General features: G+C 44.8%; 1 protein-coding gene across 5 annotated transcripts in view; it reads right to left on the bottom strand.

The window, feature by feature from the left end:
• Window positions 1-18,663, bottom strand: part of KCNIP4 (potassium voltage-gated channel interacting protein 4) — a 396,014-nt gene that overhangs the window by 258,962 nt on the left and 118,389 nt on the right. The window contains exon 1 of one of the 5 annotated variants that reach the window (XM_083755082.1): window positions 15,627-16,065. The exons of the other annotated variants lie outside the window; for them this stretch is intronic. Within the exon in view, the coding sequence (XP_083611208.1) occupies window positions 15,627-15,714 (88 nt within the window). The 5' untranslated portion in view covers window positions 15,715-16,065. Of the gene's footprint in view, window positions 1-15,626; window positions 16,066-18,663 lie in introns of those variants that run through there. 5 annotated transcript variants of the gene reach the window in all.

Genomic DNA, 18,663 nt, shown 5'->3' on the forward strand with positions numbered 1-18,663 from the left:
TTTCGCCCGTGCATCGGATTGCCCGTCCCTCCCTCCCTAGAATAGGGTTGTTCGCTTTGACCTTGCTATGCCTGTCATGGGGTCATCTGCTTTGGAGCAGGGGCCCGGTAGGAATTTTGTCCATCTGGCTGATTGGCTGGGGCCATTTGGTTTTTGCCTCCTGTGTAGCAAATTGTCACAACTTGTAAGGTTGCAGTTAGGCATTGGTTTATGGTTTGGTTGGTTGAGGGGCATGGATTGGCTGTGCCTGCCCTTCTAATGCTGCTGCTGCAAGCGATTCCATTAAAGGAATCAGAGGCTAACTATTGGTTGTCCACCCTGTCAAGGGGGCTCGGGCCATAGCAATGAGCTCCTGGTTGCATTTGGGGTGAGGGCAGGTTCCCTGCTCCGCGTAACCCCCCAAGTGTATTCCCCCATTCTGACTTTCGCATCGTGCGTAATGTCAGTCTGTCCCCCATGGTGGGGGCAGATAGTCGCAACCAATTCCTAAGCAACCACTCACAAATTTGTATTTTAATAAAGTTGTGGCCAAAATTATGCCAAAAATCTTAAACAAAAAATTCTGTGTGATGTGTGAGTTATTGGGGTGGACCTGGGGACCTCGACACGCAAATGACACCCAACTGTGGACCACCACTTTGAGTAGCACTAGTGCAGGGGTCAGCAAACTTTTTCAGCAGGGAACCGGTCCACTGTCCCTCAGACCTTGTGGGGGGCCGGAGTATATTTTGAAAAAGATAAAAATACGAACGAATTCCTATGCCCCACAAATAACCCAGAGATGCATTTTAAATCAAAGCACACATTCTACTCATGTAAAAACACCAGACAGGCCCCACAAATAACCTAGAGGTGCATTTTAAATAAAAGGACACATTCTATTCATGTAAAAACACGCTGATTCCCGGACCATCCGCAGGCCAGATTTAGAAGGTGATTGGGCCGAATCCAGCCCCCGGGCCTTACTTTGCACTAGTGCCTCTTAAAAGTGTAAATGGGGGAGGAGGTAATGTGATCACACACATTCTTCTAAGCCCTTTCTCCAGAAATCATTTTGGGAGCTAAATCACACACTCCCAAAGGGTCATGAAGCAGTCATACGTTGTGATAGTGCTCACCCTCTACAATGCACCGTCTTGGTTAAATCCTGAGCTGGAGATAGTCATGACCTTTAAATGCCACTTTTGATTATTCAAACTTTCCTAGATGCAGATTCTTAATTTATATTCTGTTTTGTACACCGCTCAGTTTTATTTGTGGCCTACAACTGTGTTTTGTTTTTATCTAGTTCTTAGGGGGCAGGGAGAAAGGAATATTGTTGGGGTTTTTTTGCTTATAAGGAAACCGTGTAGAGACATTTTAATATATGAAGAGGTATTATTCGAAATAAATGAATGGCAAGAGCAACAGTTTATATTCACTTCCTGAAGACCCAGTTGGGGAATGATAGCCTTTCAGGGGTGAAATTTGGAGTATATGCAGTGGTACCTCGGGTTACAGATGCTTCAGGTTACAGAAGTTTCAGGCTACCGACTCTGCTAACCCAGAAATTCCATAGGTTAAGAACTTTGCTTCAGGATGAGAACAGAAATTGTGAAGCAGCGGCACGGCGGCAGAGGGAGGCCCCATTAGCTTAAGTGGTGCTTCAGGTTAAGAACAGTTTCAGGTTAAGAACGAACCTCCGGAATGAATTAAGTTCTTAACCCGAGGTACCACTGTATAGGGACACGGCTTGTGCTGTGGTCTTGACCCAAGAGCCTAGGGCTTGCCAGTCGGAAGGTCAGTGGTTCGAATCCCCACAATGGGGTGAGCTCCCATTGTTTGGTCCCAGCTCCTGCCCACCTAGCAGTTTGAAAACATGTCAAGTGAAAGTAGATAAATAGGTACTGCTCCAGCGGGAAGGTAAACACCGTTTCCGTGTGCTGCTCTGGTTCGCCAGAAGCGGCTTAGTCATGCTGGCCACATGACCCAGAAAAACTGTCTGCGGACAAACGCTGACTCCCTCGGCCAGTAAAACGAGATGAGCGCGCAACTGGACCTAATGCTCAGGGGTACCTTCACCTTTACTATGCTCCTCTTGGACATTTCAAGTGAGCACAGGGAAGTTTACTTACAGACAAACAAGGGACAGCAGTCGCTGATTCTTGCTCACTTTACTATGTTGGATCAGAGCCTCTGTTAAAGCAGAATATTGGCTCTATGACTCTGACTACTTCTAGTATTACCACATGGGTCATCAAGCTCTATCTAATACATTTTCTGGAGGGTTTTGTTTGTCATGATTCAAATTGCTTCTGGTAACACGGAGCTCACAAACAACAATTTGACAAGACAATAGTAAGGCAACATCCAGGGAATTGATTTTACAGAAGCTGCCCACCTGTTTCACACGGTGTAGAGAAATTAAACTATATGACCTGTGCCATCAACAGCAAGCAATACTATATACAGGTGTCATCTGGAAACTTCACTTTCATTTTCTTTTAAAATTGGGTCTAGTTGCTACAGGTAATGATACTAGTTACATTGATCTTTTGCTATCACTCACATTCACACCTTTAATCCCTTGGGATCTTCGAAAATGATAATATTTTGTAAGGCACCGAAAAAAACAAAGCCATATTTGTGTTGAGGTGCGTGTCTTGAGTACAGGAGACTTTCTCAGGAGGTAAGGGGAAGAAAAATATGCTCTAGCAAAAGTTCTTAAGCCATTCAAATTCAGATCTATTTTGCTTTGTTGAATACTGATACTTTTGTTAAGATGTATTCAGAATATTACAGATACAGTGTAAATGCTAACATCTAAGGATTTCTGGACTCCTTCCTTCACCCTGAGAAATGTCACTAATTTTATCAGAACCCATTTTTTTTGGGGGGGGGGGTGTTTCCCAGAAATGAGGAGGAACTTCAGGCAAAATCCCGAGAGGGCAAATATTTACATTATGTGCCATAAATACATTGTACTGGAAATGGCTGAAAACATCATGACACATACAAATGACTCAAAGTCTCAGTTAATGACAACAATTCTAACATGGATAACTTTACTGGAATTAGAATTAGAGTAAAATGCTGTTTAGAGACCAATTAAGGTGCTGCAGTGCAATTTAACACTTTATCAAGAGGGTTGTATTCTTCTCCCTGCCCCCCCCCCGGGATAGAGGGACATATTCTGTTTTTTTAAAAAAATCAAGAAAATTGCAGGGGTCTTGCCCTTCTTGGCTTGGTTTTGTGTATTTGTAAAAAGTTCTAAAGTGCCAACTTAACAATGCCCTCGTCTCCCCATGTTGAGGCTTTTCTCCTTGCCAAGTTACAATGGCAGTGAACAGGAGCATAACTGTCAACCTTCCCTTTTTTTTGCGGGAAATTCCCTTAATCCAGCGCCGTTTCCCGCTGCTTCCCACTGCTATCCCGGATTGTTAGATATCCTGTAGATTGTCCCCGGGACAGGTGAGGCTGCTGATCCCTTATTTTCAAGGCTGCTGATCCCTTATTTTCAAATCTGAAAGTTCACAGCTATGAACAGGAGGTGTGCCAGCTTTGCCCTACCTGGGGGGAAAGGTACCCCAGTAGTGAGCCCCCAAATGGGGTGCCAAGGAGCCCAAGCCACAGGACTCTCAGAAAAACGAGAAAACAACCTACCCCACTGTTAAGTTGTGGGTGAACGTATCAGACGACACAGCGATTCTTCAAACAGCTCTTGTTTATTCACAGGCCAGGACAGAACTGAGCTGAAGGGTTCAGTCAGCCTGCTTATATAGAGCTCCAGTACAACGTAACTGTAACAACTTTCTAAAACAATCCAATCGCTGAACGTCACTTTCGATCCCTTATTTGCATAACTATCTACAGTATCCCCCTGCTGGCCCAGGGTGAGAACTTCAGTACATAATACCCACCATCTGTTGTGGCTTCAACAAGTGGCAAATGTTGACTCCACATTGACTGCTTCCTGGACAGAGTTAGGATTACTCTGTCAAATCAGGTATGCAGCTCTTGAAGCCAGTTGGTTGTGGGGAGGGAAGAGGGCCCTTGTGTTAGAGACAGTGATTGTGCATGTTTTGAGTGAAAAGCTTTTTGCGTGGTGCATTTGTGTTAAGGTGGGGTTAACACAAACACCGAGGCCCACCAGACGCAGCATGGTGGCGGCCAAGTCCGACATAATTAACTGATGTCATCTTCTACTGGTATCTAATCCACTGTTGCCAACGGCAAAATTATTTGCCACATAATTTTCCTAGTGGCAAGGAGTTCCATATGTCAGCTTTCTTCGTGTTGAGTGCAGAGACATTAGCTCTGGAGGAACTGTGGACTCAGCCTCCCCAGTGGCTGTAAGTAGAGAATAAGGTATTTTACTTTTAAATTTTTCCTCCCCCACTCCCGCGTGTCTCATTTTTACGCACCTCAAGTAATTTCCTCTCCCACGCAACTTACACCCTTGCAGGACTGGCCGAGCTGTGCTCAGTGGCTGTGTTGTTGTTTTTTCTCCAATGCAAAAAAGTGGCAAAAAAGCAAGGGTACTAGATTCCATTCCTATCCACTTACGACATGCAGTGAAATGTCTGAGTGGCTTTTCATGCTGTTTCAGAATGTCACTCAAGTTTTCCCACTCACTGGTAACCGGTACTCCCAAGTGAAGAACTGGCACTAGCTGAGACACCGCCTGGAAATGTTTTCCAGCAGAAGCAAAAAGCCTTAAAAACCTAGGAAGAGCTTACTAGATCAGGCCAATGGTTTATCTAGTCCAGGACAGTCTTCTCATAGTGGCTGGCCAGCCTGTGAAGGAGCGCATGCAGGCAGCAGCACTCTCCTACTTGAAATTCCAAGCATTCAGAAACATACTGCGGCCAGCATGACTAAGCCGCTTCTGGTGATCCAGAGCAGCGCACGGAAACACCGTTTAACTTTCTGACATAGCAGTACCTATTTATCTACTTGCACTTTGACACGCTTTCAAACTGCTAGGTTGGCAGGAGCAGGGACTGAGCAATGGGAGCTCACCCCGTCACGGGGATTCAAACCGCCAACCTTCTGGTCGGCAAGTCCTAGGCTCTGTGGTTTAACCCGCAGCACCACCCGCGATAAAAATAGGGATGTCCAAAATAATAACAAAAATATATAAAATATAAAATAATAATACAGTGGTACCTCGGGTTAAGAACTTAATTCATTCTGGAGGTCCGTTCTTAACCTGAAACTGTTCTTAACCTGAGGTACCACTTTAGCTAATGGGGCCTCCCGCCACCGCCGCGCGATTTCCGTTCTCATCCTGAGGTAAAGTTCTTAACCGGAGGTACTATTTCTGGGTTAGCGGAGTCTGTAACCTGAAGCGTCTGTAACCCGAGGTACCACTGTATAATAATACATATTAATAAATAATAAATATAAAATTGTAATAAAACATTAAACATTTAAGAAACCTTTCCTATACAGGGATGCCTTCAGATGTCCTATTTAATAACAGTACAGTGGTACCTCGGTTTATGAACTTAATCTGTTCCGGAAGTCCATTCTTAAACTGAAACTGTTCTTAAACCGAGGCGTGCTTTCCCTAATGAGGCCTCCCGCTGCCAGTGCCCTTCCACCGTTCTTAGACTGAGGTAAAGTTCTCAAACTGGGACACTATTTCCAGTTTTGCGGAGTTTGTAAACCGAGTTTGTAAACAGGACTGTTCTTAAACCGAGGTACCACTGTAATAGTAACAACAACTTTTATTATTTATACCTCACCCACCTGACCGGGTTGCCCCAGCCACTCTGGGCAGCTTGCAACATATATAAAAACATAATAAAACATTAAACATTTTTTAAAAAACCTTCCTTAAACAGGACTGCCTTCAGATGTCTTCTAAAGGTTTTATAGGGACATATCTCCTTGGCTTGGACATCACATAACTCTATCCCCTCCAACATTTCTCCAATGAAAATAGGGATGTCTTATGGAAAAGTGGGACATTCCAGGATCAAATCAGAAACCGGGATGGCTTCTGTAAATCCAGGATGGTCCCTGGAAAATAGGGATGCTTGGAGGGTCAAGCACATAAACATCGGTTCTTGTAAGATCAGCAGCAGGACCTCCAACGTCACTTGCTCCTGGTTCCATAAACCCTGGGTGATCCTGCAAAGAGGACCATGGAGGTTGGGGGAGCAAGACACTTCTTGCCCAGGGCCCTACTTATCCTAGGATCAGCTCTGTACCTTATTTCCACCCTCAAAACTGCCAAATTCTTTCATCCCTCCTCCATGGTCCTTTTGCGTTCAACTCTTCCTCTTTCAACAGCTTTTCTCTCATCTCCTTCCTCTTCTACTCCTAGTTTATAGCTTTATTATTATATAATAAATAGCAAGGAACTTTTCATTCACTTTCACTTCATTTCCTTCGACACCTCCTCTGGTCCTTTCTCCTCAGAGGGGAAGGGTCTTCGCTCCCTCCATCCCCCTGAACTGTCTCCAGACTGCCTTTTTCCAGCATGCAAGAAGCTGCTGAAGGCCAAACCAAAGGGCTATGTTGCAGGACGGACAGTAAGCAAATTAAGGGGACACTGACTAGGCAGCCCAAGGTGCACTATTTGAAAAACACTGTGCTAAGTCAGGTGCATGTCTGTGAAAACGACTGTAAAGTACTTTGTGCATTTGTGATATCTGTAAGCTGCAAAGTTCTGTATATTTTTTAACAACTTGGTCTTGGGTGAATATAAATTCCAAACTTAGTTCCAGCAACTGATCTCAAGCAATCTTTAAGCAGCAGAATGCATTCGTGTGCATGTTTAACCAAAAACAAAACCAGAAAAGTAACTACTCAAACTTAGAAAAACTTATGCAGGTTTGCTGTGTCCTGCTTGTAAGTGAACATATAATTTTAATTATTTTAAGTAAAATTTTAATTCATTTATGTAATTTACATTAAACAAAGTCATCCTGTTACCAAAAAAAAAAAAAACACCCTTCCATGCATACTTAATCATAAATGTGGTACTTAATTGAGGCTGATTTCAATGGCTCATCTAAGTCATTAAGCTTGTCAGACACTCAATCAAGGCAGCATACAAACTATTTGAAAAGGATAAAATGGAATTTTATAAATACAATTTTTAAAAGGTAAAGGACCCCTGGATGTTTAAGTCCTGTCAAAGGCGACTATGGTGTTGCGGCGCTCATCTCACTTTCAGGCCGAGGGAGCCGGTGTTTGTCCACAGACAGTTTTCCAGGTCATGTGTCCAGCAGGACTAAACAGCTTCTGGTGCAACGGAACACTGTGACAGAAACCAAAGCGCACGGAAATGCCATTTACCTTCCTGCCACACCAGTACCTATTTATCTACTTGAACTGGTGTGCTTTCAAACTACTAGGTTGACAGGAGCTGGGACAGAGCAATGGGAGCTCACCCCGTCGCGGGTATTCGAACTACAGAGCTTCTGATCAGCAAGCCCAAGAGGCTCAGTGGTTTAGACCACAGCGCCACCTGCATTCTACAAAACCGACATCCTACAAAAAAACACACATAAGACAGCAGCATAAAATCAAGTTAATCACTACATCCTTTGCAAATCATTGCAAAGCCCAGCTACCCACCATTTGCCAAATGGCAGAAGTCAAGCAGGTTTTCCAGAAGTGAGGATGTCATGATAACTCCCTCTGAACCCTAAACATTTCCTCCTCTCACTGAGGGCCACCATACTTTGACTATTGCTTGGGCAGTGGGTGGAGATGAGACTTAGATCCTGGAAATGGATCTGGGGCAGAGGGACAGGAAGGGTTAACTTGCTTCCTCTATCAAAGTTCGTTCTCCCTGCATCACATCTGCTAGGGTAAAAAAAGGTAAAGGGACCCCTGACCATTAGGTCCAGTCGTGGCTGACTCTGGGGTTGCGGCGCCCATCTCGCTTTATTGGCCGAAGGAGCCGGCGTACAGCTTCCGGGTCATGTGGCCAGCATGACTAAGCCGCTTCTGGCAAACCAGAGCAGCGTACGGAAACGCCGTTTACCTTCCCACCGGAGTGGTACCTATTTATCTACTTGCACTTTGACGTGCTTTCGAACTGCTAGGTTGGCAGGAGCAGGGACCGAACAACGGGAGCTCACCCCGTTGCGGGGATTCGAACCGCCCACCTTCTGACTGGCAAGTCCTAGGCTCTGTGGTTTAACCCACAGCGCCACCCGCGTCCCTTATCTGCTGGGGTAGATCATGGCTATTCTACATCCTATGGGCTTCATCCTTAAAGGAGCCATTTCCAAACACCAGCAGTTCAGGTCTATGGGGAGAGCAGGTAGTGGGGGGTCGTAAGGGATAAATTAATGAAATAAGTCATTTGGAAAATGTCATTATGGTCAGTATATGCAGGAAACAAAATTGCTAAATACATAAAGGATTATGAGCGATTCACACAATTCTGTCAATATTCCCCACACTGTCAGTTGTGACTTCTGCAGTTACTGAATCAATCATTTTTACCTGCTGCCAGCTTGGGAGGCAGCTGCCTCTTGATAAACACATATTGAGGCACATATTAAAGATGACCATGAAAATTCTCCGATGCTGCACACAGAATAAAACATTGTTTTTCAACATCATGGTGCGGAGAGAAGAGAGATTTTTTTTTTAGTGACTTACTGCAGATGGTGTTTTCATTTATTCTCTCTGGTCAGAGATAAGGAAACTAGATTTATTTATTTACTTATTGTTCACCAGTGTTCTCAGCTAGAAAAATAAATAAATCAAAACGCCAAAACTATTACATGCGGAAACCATCACGAATTAGTTCCCGAATTCAATTTTATATAACCTGTGTGCAAAGAAAAGGGCTTTTTTGGAACAAGAATGTTAACTACTGTTATCACAGAGTGTTTTATACCCTGATTCAGATTATATGAAAGGTTTCCTTTAATTAATTTCTAATTAATGTGAAATTAATTAGATTCAAGAGTAATACCCCCAATAAAGGAGGCTACAGATAATGGTTAACAAAAGTGCCGTTCGTTTGTTCCTTTCATGTGTAGGCTAAATGCATGGAAGGCACAGATGTCAGGGACTGGTTCAACAGACCATGGTCGGTGCCATGGTCCCCCTTCATGTGCTTACTGAATGTACAGATATTGTTGGCACCTGTCTGCTTGAGAGGCAATGGAGTGCACCTCCGGGGGTGGAGTCAAACCGCTGTAGAATCACAGCAACAGCTGTGGCTGCAAACTTGTAATTGCTGCTTCTCTCATTGTTTTTGCTGCATTAGCAGCATCAAAATGACCTCCTCAGGGTGCAAGCCTGGGCAGTGTGTATGGAGGTCCTGGGCTACCCAGACAACAAGACTAAGTAGTCTTGTCCTTGCTTATGTAGTCCAAAGGAAAACAAGGCAATATGTTTGGCACCAGCTTGGCTGCAGGAGTTGCCGGAAGGAGTACAAGGAACCATCCAACCATCTTAGAGACTCCACTCTGGATCAGTGTAGGGTTTATTCCTTAGCCCTTCCTTCTCCTGAAGATGTCCCACAAGGCAGAAGGTATGGATTTTTCCACAGGGTTTACTCCAAAAGCCTTTCTCATGAATGAATATAACCGCAAGGCGGTGGAAGTTTAGTGTAAGGTTACCAGATTTTTTTTTCAATGAATCTGGGGACACTTTTCAACTTCCTACTAAATAGATTGATTTTGTCAGGGGACTGATTTGTAAATCCGGGGACTCTCCCTGGGAAATGGGGAGGTCTGGTAACCTCTCTTGCCCTGAACTAGCCACTATGATCCACACAACGGTCACCTCCAGACTGGATTATTGTAACTCATTCCATGTGAGGCTGCCCTTGAGACTGACCCAGAAACTCCAGTGGGTGCAGAATGCCGCAGCAAGACTCCTTACGAGGTCCACGCTGTGAGATCACATTCACCCGGTGCTATACCAGCTGCACTGGCTCCCGGTGGAGTACAGGAACAGGTTTAAGGTGCTGGTTTTAACCTTTAAAGCCCTATACAGCCTAGGACCCTCGTACCTACGGGACTGCTTCTCCCACGTAAGGTCCTTACGGTCTTCAAACAAAAACATCTTGGAGGTCCCGGGCCACAGGGAGGTTAGGCTGGCCTCAACCAGAGCCAGGGGTTTTTTGGCTGTGGCTCCGATCTGGTGGAACTCTCTGTCACAAGAGACTAGGGCCCTGCAGGATTTGACATCTTTCCGCAGGGCCTGCAAGACAGAGTTGTTTCACCAGGCCTTTGGCCAAGGCACAGCCTGACCCCTTCCTTTGGTAATCCTCAGAGAACTCTAGCCCAATGGTTGTCATTAATTTGATTTGAACTGATTTTATAATTGTCAGCACTGCCGCTAGGTCCCAGCTCACAGAGGACCAACGCCCAGTGGATATTATATACAAAAGTCTTTATTGAAGTTTAGTTTCCATTTCCAAGCTCTGGGCGCGCAGGCCCACGTCTTAACGCTAGACCGGCTAAGTCCCCTCTGACTCACTGCTCCACCCACACCAGTTTAAGATTCTAGCCCGGCTCCACCTCTTGCGCTGCTCTTTCCTGCGTTGGGTCCTTCTGCCCTCTGGGGTTCCCTCCTTCCTGGACTCCTCTGACGCGGAGCCTCCTGAGTCTTGCCCCTCCCTCCGGCGGGCTTTAGGACCTGGCTCCCTTCCCGGGCTCCCCGCTGTGCCGCGCTCCTGTACATTTGAACTTGGCGCACGCGCCCAGCCGGTGACTTTCCTTCTGACCGTTTCCCCGCTTCCTGATGTGGGTGTTGCCAAACCTGACTCCTCTCCTCCCTCTGGTGGTGAGGACACTGGTCCCGACTCCTGGGACTCCCCCTCCCCACTGCGCTCTGGTGGAGACGCTGGCCCTGATCTCCAGCTGCTGTTCAGGGACTCCCCGCTGGCCCCTCCCTCTTGAGGTTTCTCCCTTGGAATCTCCCTTGCTCTGGCCACCGGCGCTCCCTTCTGTGAGTCCTCCGATTCGCTAGAGAGGCTTGTGGAATAACTCTGGCCACTGTCACTGCCTGCGCCCCCCTCGTACTCCTCCTCCTCACTCTCCATTTGCTCCCCCTCCTGTGTCTCTCCTTCTGAACCCCTGACAATAATGAATTGATTTTAGAATGCTTTATTACTTTACTGTTGTCAGCCGCTTTGAGCCCGGCTTCGGCTGGGGAGGGCGGGATATAAATAAAATTTTATTATTATTATTAATTTAGGATCAGGCTTTTCCTTTTCCTAGGTGGGCTACCTTCCCAGGTTGACGAGCCCTATCTGCCCCTCACTTCCCCCAGCAGAATGTGCAGTAACTGTCTTTTTGGGATTAACATGTCTACCAGTGACTGCATGTAGGAATTAAGACCAATTTATACGTCACAGACTCTTGTATACATTTGTTCCGGACTCCGAAAGGAGTTTTAGTAAAAAAATAATAATAAATAAATAAATCCGAGAAGAACTGAACTCAGGAGTTTTAACACTGATTAAGCACACATTTCACATTATTATTTGGCTTTCCTTGCCATTTCTTTTTGGAAACAAAAACAGCATCTTGATGAATGCTAATTTTAATTTTAGATGAAACAGTGCACAAAATTTGCTTGGCTAATAACCAATGTCATGATCTCTTGGCACAGATTCGGCACAGAGGGCCACCCAGATCGCTTTGCCCACCTTCTTGAAGTGGATCCTCCAATAAAAAACAAAGTACTTTTGTGTGAACAGAGGACAACAACATATTTTCCCTTGAAATTACTTATTTTTAGCAGTCTAGGAACCAGAACATCTGGGCAGCGCATAAGAGTTAGCACGTGTGGTCTTGTTACTAGTTTCCCTCAGCTATAGTCATCAGAACAAAAGCCAGCAGAGCTCTGGCTGGCAAGAAGAAGGTTTCAAAAATTCTTCATTCTTACTTGACAGCCTGTGCAAGAGGGAAACAAAGAAGAAAATCACTATTCAGAAGGGATTCTGGTGGGACCAGAGTGTGAAGACCAATGCCACAGGCTCCTGTTGTGTGGACCACACCACATGCGCTCCCAGGTCCTGGCAAAGATTCATATGGCCAACGCAAGTGGAATGGCCCCAGTTTTTGTTATTAGAAACAGTGGCTCCTTCGAAGCACTAGAAAACTTTCCTGGAAAGGATTACAAAGAGAAAGGCAAGGGAACAAAAACAGAACTCTCAGTGAGCATCATCTGAGGCCCTAGAACTGCTATAGATCTGTCTGGTAGGGCCAGCCCAAGACATTTTGGCACCTGAGGCAAACCACAAAATGGTGCCCCTCCCTCAGGTGCCATGGAAGAAGAGGTGAGTGAAGATCTATATCAGGAACAAGGGTGGAACATCAAATTAACCTTTCCTAACAGTTGAAATGGGAATCAAAGGCTGTCATAGAGGGCAGGGGGAGGAGAAGGAGTCCACTCTGAATCATGACAGGTGGGTGCAGAGCCCAGGAGACTCCAGAGGGCTGCCCCCAACATTTCCTCCCTAGGGGTGGGATGAAACAGTGCATTCCCTAGAGGCCAGATCTGCTCCCTCTGTGGATCCTGCAATCCGAGGTGGTCGCCTCACTTTGCCTAATGGGTGGGCCAGTCCTGCAGTTGGGAACCATCAGCTTCACCTCGTCAACCTGCAGGCCTCTCTGTGCTCACAAACACTGGTTGTCCTTGGCTCTCATGGGTTATTGCTCCAATTGGTTGCCTTTTAGTCTCCTTCTTCTTGAACAGTAAATCCACCTCCACACACTCCAGTCAGCCCTGTTCTTTTCTTTCTGCCATGTGTGAATGTCACGGAGACTGAGGACAGAGCTGCCAGCACAGAACCAGACATATTAACTGTGGTTGTGACTTCTTTCATTGACAATAGAAAGTGGGAGTTGACCTTTTTTCTCCCTAAACAATTAAGCGGAATACTGCCTGTTCAATATGCATTGTATATCTCAATCTACTAAGGCCACATATCTGCATTTTTTTAAAAAAATGAAAGTAAGAATGTGGGTCAGCTAATGACCCAAATCATCATCTTCTTCTTTGGCAATCACTCGTAGCCGAGTAAGATTGTCTTCCATAAACACGGTTTTAACAATGAGTCTGTAAGTGACTGTAGAGGCCAATTCTGGATCCACACGCCCTTCCACAGTGGGGACATTGGTTTCCGGGTGGGAGTTGATCACGGTGTGGATTTGCCAAGTGTGCCTTCCTCTTAGCACGTTTCTCCCTTGCATCCTGAGTTTGAGTGTCTTCAAAGCCCATGACACCTTTGGTAAAGACTGTTCTCCAACTGGAGTGCTTGCAGGCCAGTGTTTCCCAACCAAATAGACACCAGGTGGCATGCCCAAATATTGGACATATGACAATCTTACACAAGTGGCCTAGCATGTCACAGGACAGAGCTGCATGCACAGTATTCAACAAAATATTTGAGTAACTGGCATTTCTGATGCTAAGAGAGTAGCACTGATAATGCCAAGGTTGCAAGTTCTACTCTTACAAGGGACAACAGCATATTCCAGCATTGCAGGAAGTTGGACTAGATGATCCTCAAGGTCCTTTACAACTCTACAGTTCTATGATTCTTCTATGATTTGCTAGCAGAATATTATTTTAATGCTGGGACCATTCACTTTTTAATTCACCCGCCAAAAAGCTCAGGGTAGCACACCTGGTTTCCTGGTCAGCCTGAAATGCAGCTTATTCTAAGAGAGAGTGGTTGGTCCAAGATCACCCAGGGAGTTTCATGGCTCACTATAGATTTGAACCCAGTAAAAGTCCAACGGTATTCAACGTGGTATCCTCTAGAAGTTGTCGGACTACAACTCCCATCAGCCCCAGCCACCATGGCCAATGCTCAGTGATGAAGGGAGTTATAATCTAACACCTGGAGAACAGTTCCTTGGCTACGTCTTCCCTAGCTGTTAAATCACACCGACTCTCTAAAAATTGATTGATTAGCAACTTGACCACATTTCTCCAACTCTGGCTGGATTTTGCCCACTGCTTACTGCTTGACTGTAGGGAGTCTTAAGAACTGGTAGCACAAGGAGCAGGAAGCATGAAATCATGGACTTAGAGAAAATGGTAGGGGAATAAGAGTACAAGAAAAGGCAGCTAGACAACACCAAGCTCACATTTGTCTAGGCAAGGTGCAAGCCAGAAGCTTGCAATGGCATATTAGATCAAGAGAAACCAATGGGCTTCCTACATGGGGAGCCACCCTGGAGTCTGAAAGCCCATTGCTGTCCCACGAACGATTCAGACGAGTCTCACCACAAGGGGCAAAAAAGCACAGACCCCAAAGTTCCTGGTTGTAGCCCCAGCTGAAATATTTGCTGACAACTATTCCACTGCGCTGCAGCCTAAAGAAATATGATAAAAGGAATATGAATTTGAGTTTCCTGAAAGAATGTATATAAGTAATATCCTTGTTTGGCTCACCATAACCTAAAAATAAAGGATACAAATTCTACCAACAGTGATGAGGTGAAGGTTGAGGACACATGTTCGTAGCAGAAGCACTCCATTATACTAAATTCTGCAAAACCGTCAAAACTGCCAGAATGATTTAAAAACCGCTTACCAGAAATGGCTATTTATTCTATGCAGATATAAGTGTCAATATAATGTATTTTATTCTGACAGTAAAAATGCATCTTTGAATTTGATTTGAACCCTTCAATTTCTGTGAGTTTCCAAGGAGCAAGATTTTCTAACACAGCAAAGTGTAAACTCGTTACAACTTGACACATGGCAGTGTCCTTAATGCATGAATATGTAATTATAATTATTAATAGCATACACACACCCACAGCCCTCAAACTGCACACACACATAGAACACACCTCAAACTGATATTTTTAACACGGAATCAAAACATAAATAAATGTCACCTGGAGCATACAAGGTGGGCTGTTTACCATTGTCACCTGACAAGGGTGTAAAAATACCTTATCACATGCACATCAGAATAGGAAAAGTATTTTCCAAAGAGAGACAGCTGGCCTCACTTCTGCAAAGGAATTCTTTTTAAATAACAAAATGTTCCAACTTGGTCTCATGCTGTTATTTCACCCACCTTAAAGAAGAGATTAATCAACACACACAAGTGTGTGCACACACAGAAACAGACACCCCTACCCCTTTCAAGATTTCAGTTTCAAGGGCTTGGCTGTCAAGAGAGAGATTGCAGAAATTTCACAGATTTTAAACACCCTGAAAAGCAGTCTTTCCAAAGCTCTTGCTGATAGAATTTTAATGTCATGCTAACATCCAGCAGTTGATTTATATTTCAAGAGCGGCTCTATGCTTGCCAACTGAGATAACGTGAACATCGTTCATACATTGAAATCTGCCTTCATATGCCAAACCCCACAGGATAGCACAATGCTCCACATTTCTTAATGCACTCTGCTCCAAACAAATATGCAAACACATATGTATGTTTAACAGCACCGTTCCGATTTGGATGCAATTGCAGACTTCAGTGCAATTTAACCAAATGTACTGCTCCTGCATAGTTTACATTAAACAACCAAAAATGCATTCGTTAAAATCCCTGCCCTCCTCCCCGTTCATTTTACTAAATAAAGACCGCCACAAAACAGAGCAAAAAGCATAGTGGAATAAGACAGTTACAGTGTTACCACTCTGAACATTTTCATGATAAAGAAAATAATGGTTGTTACCTGTATGGAGAGTCCCTGTAATTAGCCTGAGAAGATACTGGGCGAATTTCAGTATTTCACGTTTACACCGTTTTCGACATCCACTCATTTTATGCAGGGAGGTAGTCCTCTGAGGAGAGCCAGAACACTTTTGCTAATGAAAGTGAATAGTTTTTGACAGAGAACTTCTGTCCCAGCTCGCCTGCTCACAAGCTGCCTTGCTAAAGCCAGACAAACTCCTTTGGATTTGTTTGAAAAGGGAGAATCCTTCAAAGGACTAGAGGAGGAAAAGAAAAAGCATGCAAGGAAAAGACTGAACTGACAGGGGGATGCTGAACAGGGTGGTCACACGCGGGTCCTCCTGTAACCTCGTACGCAAGCTGTCTGGCGTGATGATCACTTGTAGTAGATATAGGAGAGCAAAGGTACACTTTCCTCCCCTGTCTCCCTAGCAGATACTGCTGCAACCTCACCGACCATTCAGTCAGAGGCGGGGCCTGCAGCCTCAACTCTACACATAGAAATTTGTCCTCATCAATGAATCAGCATGTAAGCAGGTAGGCAAGAGAGATAGCAGGGCACCCACTTTGAATTGTGGTTTTGCAAGGAGCGGCAAGGAGCAATCTTGCCGGTGGGGTGTGTGTGTGTAGCTTTGCAATGATTGCTATGCACAAGAAAAAAAAACATTAAAGTGTGCAGTTCATGGTTGGGTTATCTACCCAGCCACAGTAAGACAATATACAACCTTCCACACCAAAAGCTCACCTGTCGGAAATAAAAAACGATCAAGGCAAAGGCAATCGTTTTGTTGTGACAGCAGCGGGGCAGATATAAACAGTCAGGCTTAACTCAGCAGCTTATTGCAAATACTGTGAAAAATCTAAACTCCACAGCCTGCCCCAAAGGAGTCTAAAGTTTTAGAAAATTTCCTTCAGTGTACTGGGCCACAGCAACCTGGGTCATCAAATAATTAAACGTACACATTCCAGGAAAGTACTTCTAATGCTTAATACTTTCGTTGAAAAGAGGATTGCAAGTCTTAACAACAACATCGTTTTAAAGCATTGTTCTATTAATGTAGATAGTGCTTTAGAGAAAAATAAATTCCTCCCCAAAGACCCTATTAAGCATTTACATGCCTAACTTATTGTGCTGGTCCTGGGGGGAAGGTACTGTTACCGTAGTCAGAGTTCACAAGATGTGAGGCGAGGTCCAAAACAGGGAGCCGGGCGGGGACAGGAACTCACGAAGATCAGAAGCAGGAAGCCGGGCGGGGAACAGGAACGCTGGAAGGTGCAAAGCTGGGAGCCGGGCGGGAACAGGAACGCTGGAGGTTCAGGTCTAGGTCCGGGTAAGAGCAGGTACTCAACAACGACGTTGCTCCCGCAACCTGGGACCGGGCTGACTGGCCTTTATCTTCTCTGAGGCCAGGGGTGGTCCCGGCCCCCAGGAGACCTGCCTCTCCTGGCCTTAAGGCGAGCACTCCTCCTGGGAGAAACCAGTTCCCTTCGCCTCTCTGCCCTGAGCCTCTGCAGTTCAGGAGAGGCCGAAGGGTTACTGGGCCCCGGGGGAGGCTCACCTGTAGGCACTGAGTCCTCAAGCACCTCTGGGGCCAGAATGGTTTCACCTGGTGCCTGCTCCTGAGGATCTGACACAGGTGCAGGCTCCTCAGAATCTAGGCCTTGCCCCAGTTCAGCTGGCCCTGGAGGCGGGGACTCCTTTGTAGGCTGGGATTCCTCTGGTTCAGCCTCTGAATCGGAATCCCAGGCCTTCACACTTATTATCTAAATTTGAGGGTGGAGAAGAGGAAATAGCGGGAAGGGAGGAGACAAACAGGCAAGTTTTGACAGGGGATAAATACATGCAATTACAATCAGACCTACTTAGGCTGCACATCAGTCAGGAATAAGGACTAAAGGCTTGTCAAAGGCTGTCCCAGAAGAGAGACATTCAGTTGAGCTGAGCCTAGAAAACCAAAGACATGCATCACATGTACGTCCTAGGAGGGATTTAGGGGAACAGATAGTAGCAGAGTCATCTATGGAAGGAGAACTTCAAAAAGTTCAGGTAACATTGAAAGGGGAACATTCTCACTTTCTGAGGGAAGAGATGAACTGAAACTCTGGTATCCTTCAGAATTCGCAGTAATCTGAATTTTGTGGTGATGTTCTCCAACCAATCACAATTTACAAAACTGCATATATTGGGGAAGAATGTGCATTGAAATGAATATATTAGTGAAAAGCACATGCATAAATGTATTCTGTTGAAGGAAGACGCTTGCAAAAATGTGTGCATTTGTCAGAATGGCATACAGGAATGTGATTAGGAGGAGAAATTTGCACTAAAACAATGCTGAATTTTCATGGCGTTTGTGGGTACTTCCGTCCTTCCTTCCTTTCCTTTCCTTTTATTTAAACAAACAATGTTTTTACAGCACAATTCACTTGAAATCAGATGGCCAGTATGCAATAAGCATTAAATGGGCAGAGAATGACTTCCCAGCTTCATGGCCCCCTGAATAAACACAATAAAACCTTTAAAAACAGACGTAACCAAATTGAGTTTATAACTAGCATTCTGTACATGATCTCCCTTTATAATGTCTGATTTTGAAATCTGTAAGATGATATTTTAGTTTCCTGTTAATAATGTTGCTTTGAATGTATACTTTGTAATTGGTTTTCTTCTGCAAGGTTGTATTTTGGAAAGTTTTATTTGATGTATTTTGATTATTTGATTATTTTAATGTAGGTTGTAAACCGCTTTGAATCCTCCCCCCAAATATATATATATATATATATATATATATATATATATATATATATCAGTATAGAAATGAGAATAAGAATAAGAAGTGTAATAGGTAAAGGGACCCCTGACCATTAGGTCCAGTCACGGATCACTCTGGGGTTCTGGTGCTCATCTCGCTTTACTGGCTGAGGGAGCTGGCATTTGTCTGCAGACAGTTTTTCCAGGTGATGTGGCCAGCATGACTAAGCTGCTTCTGGCGAAACCAGAGCAGCACACGGAAACGCCATTTACCTTCCCGCCAGAG

Source organism: Podarcis gaigeae (assembly GCF_964106915.1).
Source record: "Podarcis gaigeae genome assembly, chromosome: 9".
Lineage (NCBI taxonomy): Eukaryota > Metazoa > Chordata > Lepidosauria > Squamata > Lacertidae > Podarcis > Podarcis gaigeae.